The 16,296-nt window shown below is 51.1% G+C and overlaps 2 protein-coding genes across 4 annotated transcripts in view; one reads left to right on the top strand and one right to left on the bottom strand.

Annotated features, from left to right (window-relative positions):
- Positions 1-8,882, bottom strand: part of LOC144136481 (uncharacterized) — a 38,330-nt gene extending 29,448 nt beyond the window's left edge. Inside the window, exon 1 of the mRNA XM_077668847.1 lies at positions 8,770-8,882. Within this exon, the coding sequence (XP_077524973.1) occupies positions 8,770-8,858 (89 nt within the window). The 5' untranslated portion in view covers positions 8,859-8,882. The remainder of the gene's footprint in view (positions 1-8,769) is intronic.
- Positions 1-16,296, top strand: part of LOC144136480 (uncharacterized) — a 600,742-nt gene that overhangs the window by 352,909 nt on the left and 231,537 nt on the right. The window lies entirely within an intron of this gene.

Raw genomic sequence — 16,296 nt, 5'->3', positions numbered from 1 at the left:
GAAAAGAAAAATATTGTCACCGTCAGAGCTGAAGCCAGTGGAACGGTGGTTAAGGAAAGTTATTGTACGATGAAGTTAAATAATGATTTTCTTGCTTGGATGGCTCAGCTAATGAAAATTAAGATATATATTAAGCATGATGAAAAGCCAAGAGTGAGCCAAAGCTTGTCGTGGTTCATGCAGGGGCATATCAAGCGAGCTTTTGAACGAAAGGGAGGCGTTATAACTTTTTCCAGCGTAGTTTTTCAACTTCTAAGCTTCGTGCATATCTATCGTAAATGCGTGCCACAATTGTTCGGTACCCAATTGGCTCTCTAGTATTACATTGCAGTGATAGTTGCAGAATGTTTTTGTGCTATTTTTAGATGACAGGTAATCATGCCCACGTAAGCTTTCCTCCATCGCGTGATTTGCGAGGTTACGCCCGTGACTACAAGTTCAAACTTGTATGCTTCGCATGGTTCAGAACGAAATGAGAAGATAATTCAGCTGTTGTACAAGCAGCGTTTCTTCCTTTTGAGAAAGGCGCGAGACAACTGTGTACTGGCATCTTGTAACACGCTTTGAAAAGAAAAAAAGGCCAAGGTTAGCCAAGATCGTCGTCAGTATTTTTTCGAACTCAGTCCTTAGGTGGCTATTTCTCGTTGATGCAGATTCAGGCGACGCTCTCTTGCAGTGCGACATGCTGAAGCGTTGCTCCTTATTATGCTCTCAGCTGCATCATTTACGCATGTAATAACCGAACATTTGGTTGCGCCTTTTTGTTCCATCTCACCGACGTCTCTACGGTCTTACGCGCCAAGATGGTTCTTTCCAAAGACCGGGCAACATTCTAGCGCGCTGCAGACTTGGGAAGCGCTTTGCTTACATTTAGTTATAAACAAGCTTCTGATTTTGTGCTGCTAATTTGGACTTTCTCGGGTATCGTTTAGAGGGAGAATACGTTGGAGAGAGATGGATAGACATTCGTGCGCACCTCCATCGCGTATCGTTCAATGGAGCTTCATGGGGACAGCCATGACGGACGCTCAAGTGACCGCTGCCAAGTTGGACCTCGTGATGCGGAAATCGTGAGCCAGGCGGGGAGCAACTGGCAAAAAAGATGTCGGCTTATGTCCTGCGCTCGCCCCGTTTCGTCTCCTTCTGGAAATGAAGGCTCTGCGAGGCTCGCAGCCCGGAGGCAACCCAAGCACGAAAGCCAGGCAAGAGACGCCTCGCATGGAGAGCGCCGCTTTGGAAATCTTTTCAGTTAGGTGGTGGTCGAGCGGAAGCGAGAGGAATCTTCTTGCTGGGAGGGGGGAGGGACGCTCGGACAAAGCACACGTGCACAGCCGCGCACGGCAGCAGAGGGCGAGGAGTCCCGCTTGTTTCCTCCTTCTTGGGAGACAGGTCTCGAGCAGAGACAAAATCGGGACGCCGCTCTTTCGGATGGCACACGAGGCTTGCAGCGAGGCCCCTCGGAATCGGATTTGAAATTTCCTTGTCAGGCGTCTTTCTCTTTTTTTTCTCCGCCTCTCGCACGCTCTGACGCTGCGCTTTCGCTGCTTGGGCGCGTTTTAAAATTTTATTTTCTACACCTGATTTCCTCCCTTTCTCGAGGGAAACCTTCTTTTCTCCTTAATGCTCGGAGACAGCGGGCGCTCTCGACGGCAGCGGAGGCTTCTCGATTTCTCTTATCTGTCTAATGCTGCGGCTAGGCTTCTGCTTTATTGTGCTCTCTGTGACTTTCCAGAGGTTGCCCTTAAGGGCTGCCTGGACTAGAAAATAGTTGGCCAGCAAATATATCTACTATATACTATAGGATGGGGAGACGTATAGCTAGAGTTGCAGAAGTGCCGGATGGCTGGACGGTGCCAGGCCTTGTTGCAGGCTCTGCGGGCCGAAAATGGCGGAAGGACAAATAGGACGACGGGCCGCTGTATGAAAGGAAGACACGGCGAAGGGATAAATAAAAAAAAACGCGAGCAGTAAGAAAATGGGGTTTAGAAGAAGACACGTTCAGCGAGGGCGGCTGAAAACGCAAACGGACGCGAGGCTAGAAAGGTAGCCAGAGGAGAGGCGAAAGGAGACATTATCTCGAAAAGAAGAAGAAGAAGCGGGAAGAGTCGGAGGCGGGGCTCGCAGCCTGTGCGGCCATTTCGCGCAGAAAATGCCACGCGCGGCACTCGGTCGTCGATCGAAATTGGACATTGGAGAAGTTTAAAAGCAGCAACGGGGAGCGGAAATAGGGATAACCTTCCCGAATCGACATTTAACTTTTGGGGAAATCCTGCACCGGCCGCTCCCGTGCCTCGGTGCACGATGTGACTTCTGAGCTTGCGCGGAGGGTGTACCGAGAGGTGCAAGAGGCAGAGGCAGTTTTGTTTCACGGCGCCTGCCAGGAGTGGCGAGGAAAGTGCATGTCGGGGCGCCCTTGTGTTATTGCGAGCTGAGGAGGCTGTGCGGAAGGTGGGCGCCATGATTGTGCTTGGAGCTAAAAAGCAATGGGAGAGACGATGCTGCCATCTGGTGGACGCAGTGGCCGCGCCCCGTTGCACTTGAGGCTCGCCATATTAGCGTTCTGTGCGTGGGTCGCCGTTTTGTAGCTCTAGTGGACGTTTTCAGTCCTCTGTTTCGGCCGGCTTTTGAGCTTGTCGTTCGCCGTTTGTAAGCCGCCGAGGACGTGCTGGAGCGAAGAGCTAAGAGTATTCGACCGCATTTTTATCTGTAAATATAGGTTCCCGTACAGAGTTGGGAAACCATTTCTCCTTTGTAGTTCATTTTCTTGATAACTAACTTGGAAAACTACTACATTTCTTCCTTCTACTATATTTTGCTTAGAAGAGAGGTTTTCGACTGATAACGATTACAGATGAATTTTAATTCCGGAAATATCCTTGGTATTTCACCGGGTGAACGACTTGGATTATTTGCCACTGCCTCGTTCTCGTTACGGCTTTTTAATGCTTTCTGCTGTTGAACTGGAGAGTAACGCGTTTTATGTGATTCTTACTCTGGACGCTTACATCTCACGGTTGCCTTTCTGAGATTTCATATTGATACGAGTAGCTAACACATTCATTCCTACCAAACATTCGTTCACAGCTTGCTACTTTGAATATGACCTGATAGATGCCCCGTGGCAATATATAGCGCTAAAAAAATCACCTGTTATCTGTAAAAAATGGTGCATGCCAGTTCTGTTGAATCCATATTCTTTTGTGTTGCTACGGACAGTATACTTTTCGAGTTTGCGAACGTTGAGAAGACAATGCAGTAATTTTTGCGTTTCTATTGCCCAGCAGCATCCTTGCTGGAAAAAGTTTTTCTCGTGAATGTTCTGTGTACAGTGTTAAGCACCTAACTTCATAGGTTGATGGCGTGTGCTTGGGCTTTTCGGTTGGAAATGCGCGAACGTACTCTGCTTGGAAAGCCTTGTTTACGCGTACACTAGAACTAAAAAAGGCAGGAAAACTGTCCGCGCTGCCGCGACAGCAGCGAAAATCTAGCCCAAGCATCCGCGTAGACCGCAGAGCTGCTGCGCGGAGCCATAGTCTCCTGGCGGCGGCTTTCGACGCGAGATTGGCCCCGTCACGTCGTAGTTTATGGTCCCCCTTCCTCCCTGGTCGCCGTGCCGTCGGCGACGAGTGGCACGACTTGGCTTGGCTCCGGAGGAGGCAAGAATCCGGCGGGGGAGCCTTCTTCCCGTCTATAGGCACAGCGGATGGCTCCTCGCGACGGCCGAGGAGCACGGGGCAGCTCGTAAGGGCCGGATTCCCAGCGGCATTAGGGGGCGCTGCTGGCCGTAGACACTGCAGCCGGAGAAAACTTATCCGATGCGGCTGGTCGAGAGCCATTACTCTTAAAAACGCTCTCTTGGAGATGTGGCCATTCCGTCTCGCGTCTCCTCTCCGTCTCTGGGAGAAGCGTTTTATGCCCGAGCGAGCGGAAGTGTCGGAGAATCGCGCGGATCAGCGCTTTTCTTCTCGGGGCTCGTTCTGGGCGGATGCGCTGCCGACCCGGCGGAACACTGGCGGAGCCGCCACGAGGCGAGGACACACAAGAGCCGCGCTGGAGAGCGCTCTAGGAGGCTGCCTCTCGTGGTCCGCCGCGCAGCTCGGCTAGGCGCTTTCGAATTGACCGTGGGGAAAGCACAGAGATGGAAGTGCGACGTAACAACGCGTAAAGGCTGAAAGCAATGGACTCGCATGTGCCTTGCGGCTTCCCTAGGATACCCAGAAAATTATGTTCATTCGTCTGTCGACGTCACCGCAGGCAGGGGGAGGTCTTTCTTGCATTGTTATGCTTTTTTCTGAGAAATGAGTTGAAAAGGTTTGGAAATTGTCCTTGCAAATTTGGAGGGTTGCAGTACTTTGTGTAGTTGAGTTATAACAAACAGAGCTATTCGTCATTTCCCGTCGCACATTTCGCCCCGAAGATGTTCGAAATTGTTCTCTCACCCTTCATGCGTAGTACGGGTCCACAACAATGTCGAATGACACGGCAGATGTGCTTAGAAAATATTCTGCATATACTCGTGGCTTGCACATTCTTTGCAAAAAATTTTGTATTGTAGGTGTACCAGTAAATTGAAACCTTGACGGTTATAAGCTTACGCTGGACTGTACCTGAATTGGGCAAGTATGTTGTGTGCGGATGTCCTAGACAATCGCTGAGAATGTCGCTCGCGAGCACAGCGCGGCCTAATTTCTGCCAGAAAATTGGTGATCGCAGCTAATGTACCTCGTTCGGTTCCTGAATCGCAATGTATTTTATATTTTCGTCTTCCCTCTGGACCCGAGAAAGCAATAAATATTTTGTGCGCAGTCTCTAAACTGCTAGGCCATACTTGGTGAATGAATTTATCGTACAAGTCTCTCAGTAGAGACCTGTAGCTTAGCGTCTTTACGTTTCGCTCCGCTCGCAGTCTCCAGTGGAACGTCCCGAGTAAAAGGATTTTTAACAGTTTGGCTGCTCCGCCTGCTCGAGCGACGGTGAGCGGACTGCTTTGCTGCCCCACCTAGTAGTGGAAATTGTAGCTACCGTTTATTGAATATAAATTAAGTTTGCTTCCATTATGCTAAAACTACTTTATATAGGTAGAATTTTGTGTTTGCAGTATAATGTCTCATAATAGTGGCGCTTTGAATCTAGCAAAGACGACCCGTGTTTAGAAATAAAAGTTCGCCTCTATAATCGGATAAAACTCAAGAATGAAGTGGCAGATGCCCCTCAAAGGAGACCCTCCAGCCAATGGCGTCGACCGATTTCTGTGTCCACGCGGTTAATCCGATTAACCCGTGGTTATTCCCCTTTCATCTGCAATCCCCTGCGATTTCACGCTAGCAGCTTCATGAGAATCGGCCGAGAGAGAAAGCAGAAAAACTGACGGTGGTTTAGCTCTGATTAAACCTGGAGTGACGCGATAGCTACAGCTGGCCGAGTGGAACTTGGACACATGATCAACCACGTGTCGAACCACGTGATCAGCCACGGTGCTGCGCCGCCGGCAGCTGCTGCTCCGAACCACGTGACCAACTACGTGACAGCGTGGCGGCGCCGCCACAGCCAAGGCGCCGCCACGCTGAAGGCTCGAAATGCTACCGTTATGTAGCTGTCGCTACAATAATCTGTTGGCGCCATTGCCTGGAAGGGCTTCTTTGACGGGCGTTTGTCGCTTCTTTCGTGAATTGTATCCGACTGTAGTTGCGACTGTAGATGTGCGTGTCACGTTAGCCTATAGTGTGAGTGCGCGAGACTATCATTCGCGAGTGACGACCGCAATATTCCTCCGCCACCGCCTACTGCTAAGTGAGCGCGATGGCGAAGAGCATTATGGTGAGACGTAATTAATGCGGCGTGATCCACTTTGCGTGCCCTGACGTGGTGGACGACGGCGTGTTCAGAACGTATTTTCCATTTGGAAAGGAAGGCGTACGCAGGCTACAGAGGGCCTTGCTCGTACCCGACGCCGTGATGGTGGTCTTCGAGTGAGCGGTAAAACACCTGCGCGGACTCTTCGCCAGCAGACATGTAATTGCGCCTCGCCCGTACACGATGGTGCCGACACGTCGGCGTTTGCTCTGGAGGCCGCCACGTTAGGCTCCGCAAAGATACTTTCAGGGCGCGCTGCGCCGTAGACCCGTTGACTGCATCAGCCTTATGCGCATGCGCAGTGGACTCCCCTGTCGTCCGCTCCGCTGGCCCTAAAACCCGATCAGCTAAGAGGCTCTAATGTGGCTGTGCAACAGTGATTATGCTCATTATTTGTTGAATAAAGGGTCGCCAAGATTATATACCACCAATTTAGCCTGTTTATCGCATTATCCAAAATAAAGAGGAAGCAAATCCCGTCGACGTCTCTCAGTTATTTATGTCGAACGCGTTTGGGCGTCGCGCATGAGGAATAAAAGCTCGGTTTTTCACTAAAGCGTAAGCCACTTGCTCGCGTGCACTAGAGCGCCGCAAGGCTCAAGATGGGCGCAACAAGCAAGCGTATCACTGTCGCAGAGCATGCACTCCTCAAGGTGGAGACGCGGCGATGTTGTCCCTCCCTCCCCTCTCGAGACAGCATAATAGCATTCCCATCTGTTGGTGGCGCCATCGGCCGAAAAGAATAGGCGTCGTTACGGGGCCCGGCTCCCCTCCCGGGGCACGTAGTACACGTTCGGCTCGTCTCCATCTCGCCGGTGCTTCCGGCCGAGTTGGTATTCCGCGCGGGAAGCCGGACCTCATCTCTCTCCCGATTCGCGTTACGTGCGCGCCGGACATCATAACGCGGCCCAGACTGCAACGCGAGGGCGCCCCATTATCCCTTATGGAGACCCCCCACTCCTCCCCGCTTCAACGAGATGCATTCCGTGTCGCGCCGTCCCGATCAACATATCGGGTATCGCGCGCGATCCGCCGATGCAATGGCACTCGAGGAGCCACGTCGGCTGGCCGCATTTGCGTTCCATTAGCATTGGCCCTGGCTGCGGCTGCTCGGTGGACAGCGGCATGATGTCGCCGGCGCCAGAGCAGTCGTTTATTCTTTTGTGCATTTCTCTATCCCTCTGTCCTCCTCTCACGCATGTAAAACAAGAAAAAAAATGAATAACTCTTTTTGTTTTCCTCGGGTTTTCCGATCTTGAAAACGAACCTGTAATGCTGTTTAGGCACTGTGTTGCTTACAAGCAGTCTGTGGCGACGACGAAATACTCGTTTGTTGCGGTGCCCGTGAGGCGGTAATTCGGCTGCCATTATTATTACCTTAATTTGTGATGGCAATGTGAACGTGCTACATTGGCGTGTGGTATTTTCGCTCCTGGAATGGTTGTGCCGTCTTGGCAGTGACTGCAGCGGACGAAGCGCTGCTGGAACCGATGGGGAAAATTTCGCGTTATATAGTCGCGAAGCCGCTAAGCGTTGAAGACCAGGCGTGGTTCGAACGAGCGGGAAGGTGAACCTGGAATTGGGCTGCGTACCGCTGCGGCAAAAAAGGGCGGATGCCCCAGAAATGTGCGTGTATTTAAAAATGAAAAATTATCGAGGACGCTTATGACTACTTACATGCTTTGACGGTCAAAGCATAAATTTTTTTAATGTGTATCTTTTCCTTCCTTCCTTTCTAATGACACACCTACTCATCAGCATACGGTCGTATAAACAGGCATATACCAGGTTCACCTTAATTCGCCTAGAAGCAACGTGCTTTTGTGGCCTGTGGGTGTTGTGTGCGCGCCTCGCAATCCGAAGGTCCTTACTTCAATTCCCCTGCACCTTCGGAAGAAATTTTTATTTCCTGCATCATTGACAAATTGAGGAACATCGACGGGTTTCGTTGCTGACGCACCATATAAGGCCTTCTTAACATATAACTTCAGCCTTAGGCAGCTTTTCAGGGCTTTATGCCACACTTGAGAACCGTTTGGCCTTCAGACACACATTACTCTTAACTGCGACAAAATACAGACGCTGGAGTACACAGAAATTATTCCTTAGGGTAACTGCCGGCGCTGTGTGACATATGGTATGGTGTCATTGTGTCTTCAACACGACATCCACTGATCTGAATACACGAGGGCAGTTATCTCTGGCTTCTAATTACGTAATGGAATTTTTGGTTTGCGCGAAACGCTCAGATGTTACTATCTTCTTTGCGGCTACCGTGTTTCGATGGAGGCGAAATACAAAAACGTCCTAGTGCAGTGTGATTTCAGCGCTCGTTAAAAAATCCGGGATGGTCTAAATTAACCTGGAGCCCTCCACTACGGTCTCCCTCACAGCAGATAAGTCGCGTCGGTACGTTAGATGCCACAATTTATCTTTTTTTTTTGCCTGCCATTTTCGTTTTTTGCCCCTGCTGTCATGTGACCTTAGCGTCGATGCAACATGTTTTAGAAATTGCAGATTGTTGAGGTGAAAATCAGCGCCGTTTCCCCAACTGCGATAAGATGAGGCTTGTCCGAGTCATTATCGCTAGCGGACATATTTTATCATATGGAGGTTTTTCCTCGTATCGAGCTGTGCGCGGTTTACTTCGCAGGGAGTGTAATGGCGCTAGAGAGAGCGCGTGGTACGTGCGCAGCCGAACCGTGCGCTTGTTTTGATGCAGTAATCTCACTCCTGTATTCACTTAATGAATTGAAATGAATTCGGGCTGTGCGCCACATCCGCTGAGCTACCGGGGTCGCAGCACAGTTTCCGATGTCACACCTTCCTAGCCACAAGCAGCGGCAGCAGCAACGGCACAGATAAAGTACTCGGTGGCCCGAGGCCACGATGGTGCGTCGCTGGTCGGCCGCTTACCTGGCCTCGAGCCGAATTTCCCGCGTCGATCGGGCGCATTCCAAAGGGCAGCCCCTCATTGGCCATTCGTCGGTGCTGGGCGCCGCCATCTTTCATATATCGGCCGGTGGTGGGTGGTGAGGGACCGCGCTCTCTCTCCTCTCCCGTAGCGTCGGTCGAGAAAGCGTGCCTACGTGCCTCCGTAGTCGCCTCCGCAGCTCGCGGTGCGGTGCCCCTTCGCGGCTGCAGGGGCTCCGGCCGACCCCTGGCAGCGTCCGCGGCCCGTGTGGTCCGGCGGCGAGAAGAGTCCGCGACGCATCGGTGGCCGTCGCCGTAGTCCCCCGAGGGCCGCGCGAGCTGTGGCCCGGAGCGCGCCCGGGCGGCGGCGCTGAATTAAGGCGCAATTAGCCGTTAAACCCGCCGGTTGCGCCGGTCGGCGGTGGTTTGCGCTCCGCCAGCCGCGGCGGCGGCGGCCGGCTGCTGCTGCGGCATCGTGGGCGTCGGGGCCGCGCCACCCTTTGGTCCGGGGCTCCGAGGTCCATTACTGGAGGCGCGCGTTCGGTCATTAATTCGCGGCGGCCGCCGCCGGCGCGCGGCCTCTTTTGGGGGCGAGAGGGGGCGAACGGAAGCCGGCGGCTTCTCCTCCGACGCGGCGCTCTCCTAATGGAGACCATGGCGCCGATGGCGCTTTCATTTGCCGCCGCCCAGGCGCTTGACCCAACCGGGCCCTCGCCGGGGGCTTCATAAAACGGGGCCTGTCGTCTCCTGTTGGCTCTGGGCGCTTGCTGTTTCTCGGCGCCTTTCTTTCTTGTGTCGGTGCTCTGCGCGCGAGCCTTTCCACTCTCGGCGTTCCCTTCTCGACGCTGGGCCGCAGGAGCGAGAGACGGAGGCAGTAGTACGCCCTTCCGCTAACCTCGCCCGCTTTACTACGTCTTGCCGGCACCAAGCGCCCCTTCCCCTTTTTCTTGTTCGATCTGTTTCATTTGAGGGAAGGCCACGCGTGAGTCGCGCCAGCCGTGTTGTTGGCCGGCAGTGACACCCCCTCTTCTGTCTCACTCTCTCTCCGCCGGGCTTCTGCGTGTGTCGTGTGTGCGTGCGTATGTGCACATGTCGCAGGTGTCATCTCGCCGAGATGATTGCGTCGCTTCGTACTCCACCGTAGACCACTTGTAATCTCTCCACCGGCTGCGACTTGGGATCGGTCGGGCTTCAGGGTCACGACGTGCGGGTCGCCTGATTGAACTGCCTCGTTTGCACGACGCTACCTTGGAGTGTGGCGGGTAGCTGTAGTTTGAAAAATATGCACCGCCCTTGGTGGCCTTCGACAGGCACGAAGAAAAATCTTAATTGAAAAACGCCGTCCCGAGATTCTAGCTGCCGGTGAAAAATGCTATTATAAGGCATACCAACCGCTAAACCGCCTTCTCTGCGCTGACTTCCAGATGTTTACTTGGAAGGCAAGCAGACATCCTGTATAGAGCAGACCGTTGCGTAAGCTCGCAATTTTTCGCGCATATAGCCGAGAAACAGCAAATGACGCGTATTTATATTTGTTCTTCTGTTTTGTATTTGTGTACCCTCTGTTCGCCCCTGCGAAATACCATCGATTTAGAGTCTGTAGACATTTAGTAAATAAATAAATGAAATTTGCTCCACTCTATACGTAACAACCGCGCAGTTACCCATTTCGGAGAAACACTCACCGTCTATTCGTTATGGAGTGTCTTGTTATAAATACTAGGCAGACAGAAATAGATATACTTTAACTGCGTTAGTAGCGTAGTCTTCATTCGGCGAAAATGCCCCTGTGTGCGTGTCCGTAGCTCCACCCCTCCATCCATCACCACCTTTCAGAAGCCTCCACCCGCAGTAACCTCAGCTAGCAGCGGAAGGAACATCGAACGCGAAATTAAGGGCGCAGCGGGAAGCTGGAAGGCGCAATGGGAAGAGCGGCAATGCTGCGGACCCGGATTTGTCGCATCACATGGTATCGATTTTCGCCTTTGTAGAGCATACCAGTAATAATCGTGTAAGTAATAATCGCGCAGTTGCCAATTTTCGGCGAAAAACTCACTGTCTGTGCGTTTGTATGCGTTTTGGTATAGACACATTGCATAAATAGATATTCCACTATCTTTCCAGCCTTCCTGACAATTATTACGTTTACTTTAATGTGAGCGGCACTGCACATTCTGCGTTTTAAAAAATGTGCTTACGCTGCCCGTTACTTGAGATGACGACTCCGGGAAGAACCCTTGAAATCGGTCATATACATTTTCGTGCACCTTTTGTGGTGAATATAAGTATAGGTCATAAAGCCCGTCACTGCTTTCTGTGAGGCACAGGATTTGCAGACCTTTTCATGCATAACTTCGATTCATACATTGCGTTGTCACCTGCATAGCGGCAAATTGCTTTAGCCAACGAGAAATATAACATCTGCCAGTCGCAACTCGATGTACTTATATGTACTTTTCTTCTACGAAAGGTGTCGTGAATCGAGCCGCGCGCTGTGTTCTCTCTCTCCCTCCGCTTGCGTGCGTGCGTGCGTGTGTGCGCGCGCGTGTGTGTTTGTGTGTGTGTGTGAGAGAGAGAGAGTGAGTGAGTGAGTGATGCCCTGATCGCTTTCAATAACGCGGCGCATGCCTTTTCAGTCACACTCTGCTGCGTTGCACCTAATTTCACGCGATCTGTTCAAATTTCATTCCACGCCTGTCTGGATCGGCCCGGGCAGAGTCACAAACGCGCTTCGTCCACGGTGCAAATCTGTCGTACCCCCACGCCCCCTACAAGGCTTGATTAATAACGCCACCGACGCGAACACAGCTCTGTCTGGAGTTTAATATTAAAACCATTGGACTTTCCGTACCTTTCCAGCTCGAAAGGCTTTCGGGGATCGTGCTGCCCCCTCTTTTGTAGCCTTTCCTAAGCGGCTACTTTATAGCGTGGTTCGCTTTTGGTAGCCTAGATGTCTGTGTGTGTACGTCTTTTTTTCCCCAAGCTCTGTTCGCTAGGCGCCAAACTCTCTTTCGTTTCAGAAGTCTAAAGTGAAACAGATGATCTGGCAAGCCCCAAAAATAAGGAAAATGCGGCCGCCGCGGGGTTTCCGTACCGGTCAATGGCTGGGATTCAGGCGTTCTCGGGCGCCCAATATAAGTTCACTAGGTGCAGTTATCTATCAGACAAATTGTCTTTTCTTGGCGCCTCACGAGCGACCGTTCCAGTCTAGAGCGTTCTTCTGTTTGGTTATCTCTTTTTTTTTGGGTCCATATTGGCGCCCACGTATATCCCTTCGCCATATGTCTCCGCTCGCTACGTCTTTTTCTTGTTTATTGGGATGGCACTTCGCTGACCTCTTAGAAGAGCGATGATGAATTGACGCCGGCCATGCCGAAAAACCACCCGTCTTTTTCTTGTTGAGTCCGCCCTCAGCATGCGGGCTTTCTTGATGGACTCCTAGTGTTCTCTTTTTGTACTGTCCGAAGCAAAAATTGAAGATTCGTTGTGTAGCCGTTTGTAAGGTGCTATTATGCGAAATGTTTTTAGGTTGTGTGATATTTATCATGTAGGATATTATGTTTTGACAGCGCCTTCTCTTCTTCTGGCGTACCTTTTCGCAGAAGCTTAGCCAATTTTACGTTTATGAAGTCGTGACCGATTGCACTGCAGCATCATCACAGCGATGTCAGTGATGAGTTTGTTTTTAGGGCTAAAGTTCTTGCTTTGTCACTTATATACCGTGTGGTTGCCAGGTTGAAGCCGCATGGCGGTTTCATAACATTTGCTGCCTCTTTCACTGCTGTGTATTGCATGTTATCAAGCATTCCCAATGTGTCATGGCGTCCGCTTCTGCCACCATATGCGTTACGCGTTTGGATGTCCTATCAAAATTGGATCTGCTGCCTCTAAGCGCCAAGCCTGTTAAAATGGGATAGCAGAGGTTTTTTATTATTGTTTGCTGGTTAATTGACCCTACAAAAGCGTGCTTACTCTGCACTTTGTTAGTAGCACGACTTATGAGGCGTCTACAATTTTATGTGGTTATCATGAACTGTTTTCCGATGCGCGAGAGAAGGTGTCGCTTCATCGCGAGGGATGCTATTTTAGGAATGTTTCGAAGAGCAAGGGCTGGCGTTATTCAGTCCTCTATCAACTGTCTCTCCTCTTTCCTCCTCAATCCTCTGTCTCCTATACCTGTCCTCATCTCCTATATCAACTCTCTCCTCTACCCTCGATCTCCTCCGATATCGCCTTTCGTGCTCTGACATCGTTTCGCAATCTACCGCTAGCTTTGAATTCACAATTTTAATCACGGTTCAAAGAGGTCCCCGCGATGGTCAGAAACCGCCTGTCGGGTGCTCGTGAGCCTTGACCACGCTTATCCGGCTTCACCTCAGATCGTTCATTCATCTGTGAAGCACGCTTTACAGGGGCGGCTCTGTAGGATGCGCTCTCGCTAGAAATTCTCCATTTCGCTCTTCTGCTCTTCACGCCCCCCCCCCCCCCCCCCCCTCCCCACACACACACACACAGTTTATTTTTCTACTTTTTGTCTTTTCACAGTGCACTCGTGCTCTTAGAGAATTTTTGTTACAGATACCCTCGCAGTTTTGTTCCATAGCGTTGAGCGTGATCTCAAGCAACGACTTTCGTTTCCGCTTAGAGACCGTGTATCTAGCGAAAGCCATCCGCGAAAACTGCGAACGTTCTCTGGCGCAGATGGGTAAAATATGGAACCGGGCAGTAGGAACGAGGCGGCGTTTGAAGTGGAGGCCTGCACGCTGTGTTCTGGAAAGAAATAGCTTGCACCTACAATTTATTAGCGTCCCGGTTTGTGCTTGAGATTACCCCCGCTATCAGCTCGTCTCCAGACGGCAGCCGTTCTCGGTGCTTTGTTTGCCGTCCGCCGGGAGAACAATCTGAGCGGCTTTTCGGAAGGCCGGCCCCGCTACCTGGGTCATAATCTGCATTGGCGCCAGTCTAATGGGAAGGAAGGCATCGATAAACCCCGGTTCTCTGGGGCTGATCTTTTGTCTCGAAATTTACTGCGCTTGATTTGTCGCTTCTGCACGCTACTGCTGTCCTTCTTTCTCTCTTTTTCCATATTTTCTTTAGCCATTCAGCATCATACGTCATCTCATTTTTACCGGATGTTTTGCGCTTTCTGTATGTCTTTTTTTGCCTAGGAGAATCTCAATCGTGTGTGTGTGTGTGTGGGGGGGGGGGGGGGGGGGGGGGGGGGGAAGGGGGTGTAGGCCTTCATCTTTTTTTTGTATGTGTGATACGTAAAACATCGTATTGTATTCGTTTGAGCGCCTGCTGCTGTAGTCGTCGTCTGTTCCACCCATCTGACACCACTTGAAAGAAAACCACTTCACGCTAGTGAACTGTCTCATTGCTTGCTTTTACCCTTATATCTTCTCGAGGATGTCACCCGTACTTGCATAAATTAAGACTATTTTTCAGAAAACATTACAAATTGTTCACAATCACAGTAGAGATAACGAACAAAGCATTAATTAAAGAATAGTCTGATCCAGGATTAACCTAAAGGTTAAAGACGACCCAGGTACTCTGGCTCAGTAGGCGAGTGCTCTAACCACTCAGCCACCGCGGCTCGCGGGTCATGCACCCGCGGCGTATTTTGAGAAAACGTATTAAGGAAAGCGTATTAAATATAACGTTGCACTTTTTTAAGCTAGAAGATGTGAGCGGCGGCAATTTTTTTTTGTCTTGGAACAAATTGCAAGCGTCACTGAGCTGAGGAGCTGAAAATCGATAATTGTTTTTTGAGGAAAGGAAATGACACAGTGATTGTCTCACCTCTCGGCGGACACCTGAACCGCGCTGTAACGGTAGTCAGGAAAGTGGAAGTGAAATAAGAAAAATAGAAATAGGTGCCTTAGTGGAGGGCTCCGGTATTATTTCGACCACCTGGGGATGTTTAGCGTCCACTCACAACGCACAGCACACGGGCGCCTTTTTCGTTTTGCCTCCATCGAAACTGGCAGAAGCCTTCCTTGATAGCTCTTACATGATTTATTGTTTACCTAAGCGTCGCGGATGGACGTCATTAATAAATGCGGTGTAACTTTCCGGGCATGTCTGCTTTGACTCGTGGCGCTTAAAATGCGAGACCAGCGCCTCGATTCCCTTCTTCCTTCGATAAGGGCTCTTGTACCCAGGAACGGAATAATCTACGCGGTAACGAGTGCGCGTGCGCACTCTTGGAAACGTGGAGAATGGTGGGAATTTTCCGAAGGGCGGTGGTTGGCGTTCGTCTTGCGTCTGTAATCTTGCGCAAACTCCTCCTCTGCTCTCCGGGGGATGCGACAGCGTTGCTAGATCACATGCGTTCCTTGCGGGGAATGTGGCCCGCCGCCGGAATGCATCGCCGCTCCAGGGACACCGGCGAGCCTCAAGCCATTAACCGAAGCCGGTAGGCGCGCATTCTTGCGTGAGTTCGCGGTTGGCACCAAGGTACGCGGGGCCTTCGCCTACGGGAGTCCTCACGGCGCTGGTATGGGGAATATTCCGAGCTCCGCTGCGCGAGGCGGCGGTGGCTAGCGATTCGAGCTATTGAGGAATGACCTGGGAAGAATTCCAGAGCAATAGCTCTCATATGCAGCCTCGGTGAAGCATCCAGTGTCTCGTGTCTGGCCTGTTCCGGCGATGCTTTTTGTCCTCGTGTTTGCGCGGGCGTCTTGTGCCGAAACAGCGGCCCGAATGTGCGAGTTAATCGGTTAATCGAATGCCTTAGCAGTGCGCTTTGATGTTTATTTGCAGATTATTTCAAATATCGTGAGGCCAATGCATTCAGGCATTTGGGCATGCGGATAATAAGGGGCATTTGTGAGGGACGTTTGCAGTTCCTTTTTTGATCGTCTATATAGTCATTAGAAACCAGTCAATTTAATCAATGAAGTATTTAATCGCGACCATATACCAGCTTTGCAGGTTCCTGAAAAACTCCTGAGCGGAATGTAAATTCGTTCCCTCCGGGGCGAAGTTTCTTAGGAAGCTGTATGGCTTTCTGTTGCAGTCAAATTGAGATATTCCTCTACACGCACTGGACAAAGTCAGTTATTTGCATGACTGTTTCCCTGTCACCTACGCGTCGTTCGCGGTCGCAGACGCATGTACTCACCTCCGGTCGCAAAACTTCCGTGGCCATGGCGTCCGTGACCGTGATGAGAGCTTGGCTGCCATGTGACTACCACTCGCTAGTTTTGCTCTTACGAAGATGTCGAGTCTGAAAGAACTTACCTGTCGCTGTTGGGCTAACGCGAACGAATTAATGGAGCCGTTTCAGTAACGTACGCGTGCGACTATGTTTCACCCACGGGCGCGTCCACCTGGAATATTTTGCAACATACGGTACGTCCAATGCGCGCATCTTTGAGGCTGATGGCAACGCTGTCTCTGGGTCAACAGCTGCCACGTCGAGAGGCACGAACCATCAGTTTGTGTGATTTCGCTCTTGGTCACCTTCTGGCTACCTAGAAGGGCGAGTTGGCCGGATGGTTGGTTCTTCTGCACGGTGAGGGA

The sequence above is a fragment of the Amblyomma americanum genome, chromosome 6 (assembly GCF_052857255.1).
Source record: "Amblyomma americanum isolate KBUSLIRL-KWMA chromosome 6, ASM5285725v1, whole genome shotgun sequence".
Lineage (NCBI taxonomy): Eukaryota > Metazoa > Arthropoda > Arachnida > Ixodida > Ixodidae > Amblyomma > Amblyomma americanum.
Note: the sequence above shows the minus strand (reverse complement) of the source record. Positions and strands in the feature narration are given on the sequence as shown.